At 40.4% G+C, this 10,324-nt stretch overlaps 1 protein-coding gene across 1 annotated transcript in view; it reads left to right on the top strand.

Annotated features, from left to right (window-relative positions):
* Positions 1-10,324, top strand: part of LOC101846859 (sodium/glucose cotransporter 5) — a gene marked incomplete in the record, with an annotated part of 25,742 nt that overhangs the window by 5,436 nt on the left and 9,982 nt on the right. Inside the window, 5 exon segments of the mRNA XM_035972530.1 lie at positions 3,081-3,267; positions 3,894-4,099; positions 4,574-4,709; positions 5,494-5,752; positions 7,748-7,916. Coding sequence (XP_035828423.1) covers positions 3,081-3,267; positions 3,894-4,099; positions 4,574-4,709; positions 5,494-5,752; positions 7,748-7,916 — 957 coding nt within the window.

Here is a 10,324-nt window from a genome sequence, read left to right as displayed (position 1 = left end):
TCTCTTTCTCTCTCTCTCTCTCTCTCTCTCTCTCTCTCTTTCTCTCTCTTTTTCCCCCCGTTTATCGGTCTATGACTTTGTGTCCATTCACACATTATCATAGCCAGCCTGCTGACGAGCAACAACAAAACGTAATTACATTTCAAACCAAAATATTTTTTTTACGCTACTAAATTTGCATACTATTTAATGGGTTTTTTTTAAACATCTGATTACCTTTCTGTGAGTTACCTACTTTGTCTCACTTGTCTGCTGTTTTCCACCTCTTTATTCTGACCGGCTTTGTCCGTGCTCGTCGTAGAAAATATGTGAAGCAGCGTGGTGGAATCAGGCTCTTGTCAAAACTATCAAAGTGAAGAATCTTATATTTTTCCACAGGTTTGTGAATTTTGATCAAAATTTTTGTTTTTTAGCTCAACATCTTTCATGCCCATTAAAGAACTAATATATATATGGATTTTTCTGAAAAACGTTGATTAAAAGCACACAAAAAATGTAAATTTTCTGTTACCACCGACTGTTAAGTTAAGGAAATAACTAATCTTTAGTGGCCATTTTCTCAATAATTTTGCCTTTGAAAACAGGTGACCCCACCTCCTTCATTTGCAAATATCTCAACTTGTATTCAAGATAAATGGATCTTTTTTTTCTTGCAAATACAGACAACTGAACAAGCTATAAGATGATACCAATAACTCTACAAGCTCAAAAATTGACCAGAGCCTGAATCCACCACGCTGCCTCCCATATGAACAACACCCTCACTCACGATCCACTTGTTCCTCGCACCCTTTATTCTCCACACAATCGATGGTTTTAGTTGTATTTTTGTTCAAAGCCAACTTTCCAAAAGTGTGATGATGATATTTTAATACTTTTCCCTACTTATGCGAACCGCCCCTTTTTAGTGCACGCTTTTCTCGAGGTGAAATATTTCCAAATCCATGACTGAATTCTATTATTTCAATTTTATTTTAATTTTTGGGATTTTAGTGTTTTGGATATTGCTTTGTGGAATTTTTTAGGGGCTTAAAAAATCTATTGATATTTTTTTCAAACCAGCAAAATTGTCTCCCTGTGTAACGGTTTTGCACTTTTCTATTTCACTCTAATAATTTGCATTAGAATCTTTTCTCTAATAAATTTTGTTAGCATTAGAACAGTTTTTGTGGGCATACTTATAAAAAAATAAGCGCACAGTATTATCTGTAGGTTCAAGATGATAATATTAGAACAAATAAGCGATTCCGAAGTTACTATACAATATTAATGCATGCACTGCTCTTTGAAAGGATATTGGTGGCGTCGGTGGCCTAGTGGTTAGATATCTGGACCCGAAATCGTGAGACTGCGGGTGCAGGGGTTCGAGCCCCAGCAAGGCCCGACGTTGTTTCCTTGGGGAAAGCACTTTATACGGATTTTTCATTTGGCTCCGTGCTTTCGGAGATGGGCGTTAAACTCGGAGGTGAAGCCTCTTAAATAATCTGAGGGTGTTGATAGGGGCGCTAAACCTATACCATTTCACCATTCTCAGAAAGAATAACTGGGCTGGGACGGAGAAAAACAAAGAAAGAGAGATATAGTGAGAGAGATATATATATAAAGAGAGAGAGAGAGAGAGAGAGAGAGAGAGAGAGAGAGAGAGAGAGAGAGAGAGAGAGAGAGAGAGAGAGAGAGAGAGAGAGAGATATGTTCACACAGTATTTTATTCAACCATGCATGCTATTAAATGCCAATACACTTTATGCAGGGCGTGTTCGGCCAGTCTATGTATCTATACACTGATCCTAAAGGGTCTAGTATACGTAATTTAATCACCAGCGAGCTACAGACGTGACACATTGTCCGACCGAGCGGCTGCAATAAAACTCAGACATAGCTTTTTTAAAACGTGTTTTACGACACTCGCAACTGCATAAGGTCATATGAGCGTGCGGGCCATATTAAACTTTTTTCAGTTAGTAGGGAATTTTGAATTTTGCCCTTGTGGCGGCCGAAGCCTACTCTATCGATTTTAGACCACCAAGGGATCTTTAACATGCGCAACTTGCACACGGGCCCTCCGAGGTTTTTTAGCCCTTGTCCGAGAAGGCTAGGTGTAGATCTGTCCTACCAGAAGATCAGGGGTGTGGGTGAAAGACAGCAGTAAGAAAAAACCAAGGAGTAGCAGTAGAAAGGCTGCAGAAAGAGTCAGGAGCCCAGAGGAGGGGGCGAAGGAGGTGAGGAGGTGGGGGCAGAAAGTGGAGACGAAAGCAGATAACAGAACATTGCTATAGAGCAGAAAAGGAGTTGAAAGGAGACAATATTTTAGAAGAACATGTTTCGGTTGTCACCCGGATTCGAACCCGGGACCTTTGAATGAGAGGCCAACACCTTTACCTCTAGGCCACGAGAACCACCAGGCATGGCTTGATTTTCGTGCGTCCGACCTTGGGACTGTCTGCAGCCCCCTCGTTATACAATTCTCGTTTATAAACTTTTTCGAAAACTACGTCTTAAAGTAAATATAATATCATATTCGGAACCAGCACATCAAAATTTACTATACGACTCGCGGATGACTCTTTTCCCAACTGGATTTTAAAGGTCACAAAAAAGAAGTATTTTTGTTGAGATTGCATCGCGTGTCATAATCTTATCATAGAGAGGATGGACAACTGTTAGTTTTAACTGAACGTATAATATTGACCCCTACCCACCCCCGTCCCACAACACGTTGTTGAGCAAGCAGCCAAGGGAAGAGGGGCAGAATAATGTGAATTAATGGTTTAGGTTTGACGCCCCTAGTAACAGTAGTAGGTTGTTTTTTTAGAAGCAGGACCGCGGAGTTTTAACGTCCATCTAAGAAAAGACCGAGCCAAAAAGGATATTTCATGTGAAGTGCCTTTTTCAAAGACACAACGTCCAACCAAGCTGAGGCTCCAACCCCCAAACCCGCAATCTCTCAATTACGTGTCCGTTAGACTACCAACTAGAACCATGCTACCGGGGCCATCGATGATCGAAAGGAAAATTGTTTCAAACCAAACAAATATATACAACCCCCCCCCGTAACTCGTTTTTTCCCCCGAATCCTGCAGGCTGACCTCTATTCTGGCGCCATTTTCATCGAGCAGTCTCTGAACTGGGACATATACGGTGCCATCTCACTTCTTCTGGGTGTTGCCGCCGTGTTCACTGTATCAGGCGGGCTCACTGCCGTGATTTGGACTGACTTTATACAGACCATCATCATGCTGGTCGGCGCTTTTGTTCTTATGATCATTAGTAAGTAAAGTACGTGTTAAGTCCTACCATCTCCGATGACTACCTCGCTAGCTGGAGGTATCATCTCTGTCTGTCTCGTAAGCCGACGTGCAATGACCCGCCGTCAGTTTTTACAGTGGCAAGTTGCCGTTATATACTCTGTCATATTAAGGTCAGTCCGTATATTCATGTGTGTTATGAGTAAAAGTAAGTCTTAACTCTTTTTTTCTGAAAATACTCAACTGTAATCATTGTACATACTTTTGGGGTCTCCGCTATCTTAAGGCAACATTTGAGTCACCGTTGCGTCATACACGAAAGGTTTAAATTTATTTTTTACCAGGGTTTTTTTCCACCATATTACACTCCCATGTCCACTTCCCTACTTCATGCCAGTGTACAGTATCTGTAATATAATGATTAATAGGTTTTCAGCCGATGCACCCAAAAGAGCAGAGTATCTCAGTCTTTCAGCTCAGGTTTGAAGGAGCAAAGCTGCAAGTCTGCTTTCTTGAATTTAATAATTTAAGCTTTGTAGATGAAGGGATACAACATTTGCAATCATTTTTACTTTTTCCTATAGATCATTAGAAATATTATAATACTTACATTACAATAAAACAATATAATACACATTTCACACTTAGGTTTTCAAGAAGTCGGTGGATTCAATGCGATGGTGGAGAAATTTCCCCAAGCTATTTCAAATTCGACTTTATACGGCAACGACACGTGTGGCATACCCCGAGGTGACTACATGAACTTGTTCCGTGATGCTTCCAGCGGAGATCTTCCCTGGCCAGGAATTGCTGGACTAATGATCAACTCTGTCTGGTATTGGTGTTCGGACCAGGTACTGAAAACGGAGCAAAAAAAAATCTTTTAATATTAAATTCATTTCATGATCATCATTATTTCGACCATCGATGAACAAAGGCATTGCAGCCATGTGAAAGCAACATGAGGACAAATAAAGTCCAAAAAAGTTAGCAGATAATTGTTGTCCAGTAACAAACAAAGCACCAGAACTTGAATACGAAAAGCAAATCAAGAAATAATTAATCAGTTATGTTCAGAGCATGTGTCCTTTTAAGCCCTTATTAACTCGTTGCAAATAATGAAAACATGAATTATTATCTTGAGAATCTTGAAAACCAGATCTAAACGTCAAGTTTCACAACCAGTTTCATGTTCAGCATCCCGAAATGAACAACAGGGTGTGTTTGAGCTTGGAAGCAGAAACTTTTTGAAAATTTGTAGTCTATTGTAATCCAACTTTTCTTCGGAATTGTCGATCTTTAGCCTAATTTGTGACCCCATTGACCAGGTGATTGTTCAAAGAGCCCTTGCGGCGCGCTCCTACACCCATGCCAAGGCTGGGACGTTGCTCTGTGGATTCATCAAGTTATTGCCCATGTTCCTGCTTGTCTTTCCTGGGATGATCGCCAGGATTCTTTTCACTGGTGAGTTTTCTGACTTCGTCAACTGTATCTGTTGGTTTGTTTGTTTGTTCCTTTGTTGTTTGTTTGTTTATTATTTGTATATTGGTTTGTTTGTTTTTTGTTTGTTTTTGCCTGTGTGTTTGTGGAGAAATAATACCTACATTTGGTTCCCTCCAGCCATGCGTACTATCTGTTTGCTTGTGCATGAAAGACAAAAAACGTATGGGAGAATAGGATGTTGCACTTAAAGTTAATCCAAATCCGGAAGGTTGAAGGGTAGTAATAGTAGTAGTAGTAGTAGTAGTAGTAATAGTAGTAGTAGTAGTAGTAGTAGTAGTAGTAGTAGTAGTAGTAGTAGTAGTAGTAGTAGTAGTAGTAGTAGTAGTAGTAGTAGAAGAAGAAGAAGAAGAAGAAGAAGAAGAAGAAGAAGAAGAAGAAGAAGAAGAAGAAGAAGAAGAAGAAGAAGAAGAAGAAGAAGAAGACGAAGAAGAAGAAGAAGAAGAAGAAGAAGAAGAAGAAGAAGAAAAAGAAAAAGATGATGATGATGATGGTGATAAATTCTGGCAGTGATATTTCTTTAACCCCCCCCTTCTTCTTCCTTTCTCTCCTCTTCTCTTCTTCTCTCTCTCTCTCTCTCTCTCTCTCTCTCTCTCTCTCTCTCTTTCTCTCTCTCTCTCTTTCTCTCTATCTCTCTCTGTCTCTCTGTCTTTCTCTCTCTCTCTCTCTCTCACTCTTTAACTCTCTCTCTCATTTCACCCCCTCTCCCTTTCTTTATTAAAAACTGTTCTTATTCTCCTTCTCCCAGAGACTGTCGGTTGTTCTGACCCGGACACCTGCATGGAGGTGTGCGGCAGTAGCACGGGCTGCTCTAACATCGCCTACCCGACCCTGGTCCTGAATCTGCTGCCCGCCGGCGCCCGAGGGATGATGATAGCGGTCATGTTGGCGGCTCTCATGTCCTCCCTCACCTCTATCTTCAACAGCAGCAGCACCATCTTCGCCATGGATGTGTGGATTCATATCCGAAAGAAGGCATCGGAGCTGGAGATAATGATCGTTGGCAGGTGGTTACACTTTCTGAACCAACCTCCCTCCCAGTTTCCCATCACACATCCCGTTTCTTCAACACATTCACGTCCCTTCCACACTTCATTTCCCTTTCCACTTCAACTCCTTCCCATTCCACACCTCATTTCCCTTTCCACTTCAACTCCTTCCCATTCCACACCTCATTTCCCTTTCCACACTCCTTTTCCACTTCTACACCTTCCCGTTCCACACACTGTGTCCTCTTCTAAAATCCTCTTTCTCCTTCCACTCCACTTCCTTTACATAATATCCAATCTCCCCTCCCACCACACCCTCACTAAACTCTCACTACCCTTCCGCACCCCCTTTCCCCTTCCAACCCCTCCCTTCCATACCATGTCTCCCCTCCACTCATTTTCTTTCCTTCCACACTCCCTTCCACACCCCCGCTTCCATTCCATCTCCACTCCTTCCACGCTCCACTAGCTTACGGGGTCTCTATGTCTACTGTTAGATATGCACCATCCATAGACTTGTATCCCACATGTTCTTTCTCTCTTCCCCCTTTCCTCTTACACAACCCTTTTCTCCGTCGCCCCCTTCCCCCTTCACATCTTCTCTTCTCTTCCATCCCATCTAACCTCCTTCCCCTCTCTCCCCAAGATACTCGAACTGTGCGTCAACTGCTAGATATACACCATCCATAGGCTTGTATCTTATTATCCTGGACTGTGCGCTTGGAAGAAATTCCAGTTCACTGCCGAGAGCTCCATTTGACTCTATTTGGAAATGAAAAGCACGACAGGGGGGAGGGGGGAAGGGGGAAGGGTAGAGAGAGGGAGAGAGAGAGAGAGAGAGAGAGAGAGAGAGAGAGAGAGAGAGAGAGAGAGAGAGAGAGAGAGAGAGAAAAAAAAAACGACAAAAGAAAAACGAAAATTGGTGGGTGGGTAGGGGGTAACTGTGTTAATCGTTAATTGTTTTGATGTTCTGAAATTGAAATTTATATAAATTTGAGATAGCGTGGTGGAATCAGGTTCTCGTCAAAATAATCAAAGTGAAGAAACTTGCATTTTTCTTCAGGCTTGTGAATTTTTATCAAATATTTGTTTATTGGCTCAACACCTTTCATGCCCATTAAAGAACTCATTTCTGTGTGGATTTTTCTTAAAAACGTTGATTAAAGGCACAACAAATGTAAAATTTCAATTACCACGGACTCTTAAGCTAAGAAAATAACTAATCTTTGGCTGCCATTTTCTCACTAATTTTACCTCTGAAAACAGTTGACCCCCACCTCCATCATTCGCAAATATCTCGACTAGCATTCAACATAAATTGATATTTTTTCCATCTAAATAAAGACAAATGAACAAGCTTCATGATGATACCGATAACTCTAAATGCCCAAAAATTGATGAAAGCCTGATTCCACCTTGCTGCATCACAAATATATAAATCTGCTATAATTCTCATTTCGATCCCATTGACTATACACTAAGTTATTTCTCTGTTAAAAGAAAAGTAGACTTGTTGATCGTTGCGCGCAGAACAAAGGGGAACAAGTATATGCATTTTTCAGTGATAAAATAATATTCTCTCTTCACTCCCCTTTTCAAGAAACAGCAGGATTAACCTCCTGGGGTTTCGGAACCGAAGAGTCATAGCGCTGATAAAAGTCCAAGCCTGCCATTAAATAATAATCTTTATGGATGAAAATTAGCAACTTTACCTGTACGTGGGAGGTGTACCTCTCATGAAATTGTAGGTGAATTCCACCTATTCTTATATATACCATTTTATTATGGAAACTTTGAATAACAACGGAAAACGTTTTTAAAGTGTTATTGATGCGCCTGTTATGTATAATTTTTCTGCTTTTACGGAAATCTCTTCTGTAAAATGTGTATATTTTAGGTGATGTTGGCCAAGGGTCCAAAAAACGGGTTAAAACACCTACCTACCTACCTACCTACCTACCTACCTACCTACCTACCTACCTACATACCTATCTACCTACCTATATTCCCCAGAGTGTTCGTGATTGTCCTGGTTGTCATCAGCATTGTCTGGATCCCCGTCATCAAGGCCAGTCAGGGGAGTCAACTCTTTGTCTATATTCAGGAAATTTCCAGCTTTCTGCAGCCTCCTCTTTGTGCTGTGTTTGTGCTGGGACTTTTCTGGCCTCGGTTGAACGAAAAGGTAAAACGTAGCCAGGAGAGGCAGAGTGATGTGCTGCTTTATCCTGTCTATTGCTTTGTAGATGTATCTTATTTATTGCTTGTGTTCTTCAAAATTAGTTCCCGGTTTGCTGGAGAACGCCGATGGAAGGCCCAACTTCTTTTTTGTTTCCTTTTTTTTGTTTTTAGTTATCTGTTTTACTCCCCCCCCCCCTGCAAAATATGACCTTTATTGTGTCAAGGTGCATTTCTCTTTACTCAAAGTCAAACCTTATCCTGACAGTAACGGACATTTTTCTTGTCTTTAAAACACATCTCCTTTCACCTGCTTTCCTGCTTTATAGTAATGTTCTGTCGTCTGCTTTTCTCTCCACTCTCTGCCCCCCTCCCCCCACACACATACCTTTGCCCCCTCCTCGTGGCTTTTGACTCTACTTTCTGCTGCCTTTCTACTGCAAATCTTTGCCTCCTTCAAACTGCCGTCTTTCAGCCATACCCCTGATTTAAGGGTAGCTAAGATAGAATACCTAGCCTTCCCAGATAAGGTCAAAAAATCTGGGAGGTCCCGTGTGCAAGTTGTGTACGATAAAGACCCCTTAGTGGTACTGAAATCAATAAGAGTAGGCTTCGCTGCCACCCGGGCAAAAGTCAAAATTGTTTCCTACCAAACTGAAAATGCTTTTTTAAAAATGTGTTCTGCACGCTTATGTATGGGCCTATGCAGTTGCGAGTGCCGTAAAAGAGTTACCAAAACCAAGAAACCCCCAACAATATATGGTTCCCAACCATTAATTTGTATTTATATTGAAATATTTTATGGGATATAGTTCGTCGGCAAGCTATTGAAATGTGCTAGGCTCGAAAAACTAAATTTTTAAGGAGAGAGGAAAAAAGTTTGATTCTTTTAATAATTAGGATTAAGATAAAGATTAAAATAATACTTTATTATCCCAAAGGAAACTATTTCTTGGCTATGCAGGACAGTAAAACACAATATGCAGGTTTATATGAAAATCTAAATTACATATTACTTTCATTAAAAGTCATATGAAAAGAAAACTAAAACTGACAATTAATGTACATCACATCAGATGCATCATTCAACCACGTCATGCAGGAATTTTATTACAAGACCTGTAGAGTTATATGGACACATACTCAAGAAAGCAATACACATTAATGTTTATTCCGACAGTACCCTATTACTAGATGGTAAAAATCTTTTTTTGTATGTTTCTTTCTTTGTTTTTAGAGGTACATATGTGCAACTGTGTGATCTTGCAATTTGTGTGAAAAGGGGGTTTGATGGGTCGTTTAGTACTGCTAATCGTTTTTATACTTGCGATCTTAAACAGTTCATCAATTCAGGTAAAATGATATCCATGGGTCTTGCTGGCTTTCTTAATGGTTCGGTCAAATATTTTTCATTTTTCACCCTACAATTCTCAGCCCAGCAGCAAATACACAATAGTAACACGCTTTCAATCATAGAATGGTATAAAAATATTAAAAGGGACCCGTAAAAGAACTTTCTTTGATTTATTTTAAAGTATAATTGTACCAGGATTAAGTTTTCTGTTCCTGCTCTGTTCAACGTTCAGAATTTGAATTGAATCTCTGTAAAATTTTTATATATCTTGAGCACATGCAACCGATATAACAAATTAAGAAGCTGCAGTAAAAAAAAAGAATAAATTAATGTTGGTTTTTAGTTCATTCTAGCTGCAGGCCGAGGAATTACAATTTTTGCACTTGTTTATTCCTTAATAAAGGTAAAGCTGTCTTGGCTTTGTTTCAAGCTCTATTGAATTAACATTCTACTTTGACTGTACAAACGGAGATGGTAATTGTCTGAACTATAAAGGGTTAAGAACAATTTCTTTTCCTCTTATGTTTTGTGTGCGTACTGCAGCAATGCATACAGGTAATGTGGGAAGGGTGTTGTCTTAAACAGGTGTATCTGTTGTGTTGTAGGTTGTGTGTTGTGTGTGTGTGTGTGTGTGTGTGTGTGTGTGTGTGTGTGTGTGTGTGTGTGCATCAGCGTGAAAAATGAGTGCAAATATTTGTGAGTGTACACAAGTGCACTTGCGATTTTTATATTTGTTAAGAGGGGAAGGAAGTTGTTACAGGGTTTGAGAATTAGGCGATAACAGAAAATTCTCTCTCTCTCTCTCTCTATCTATCTCTCTCTCTCTCTCTCTCACACTCACTCACTCTCTCTCTCTCTCTTTCCATCTCTCTCCAACACTTTAGGGACCCATCCACTCTTGATTCACTGCTAGTATTTTAAGCCCCAGTCAACGCAATTTTGACTAATAAGGGGGCTGATGACCCTGTCTTGACCGGGTTAGGGCTGAGAGGGACACACACAATTTCAACGACCAAGGGAGATGGCTAAGAGGGATAGAGAGACAGAGAGAGAGAGAGAGA

The sequence above is a fragment of the Aplysia californica genome, unplaced genomic scaffold (assembly GCF_000002075.1).
Source record: "Aplysia californica isolate F4 #8 unplaced genomic scaffold, AplCal3.0 scaffold00023, whole genome shotgun sequence".
Taxonomy (NCBI): Eukaryota; Metazoa; Mollusca; class Gastropoda; order Aplysiida; family Aplysiidae; genus Aplysia; species Aplysia californica.
The sequence above is the reverse complement of the archived record's forward strand: the minus strand, read 5'-3'. Positions and strand labels throughout refer to the sequence as shown.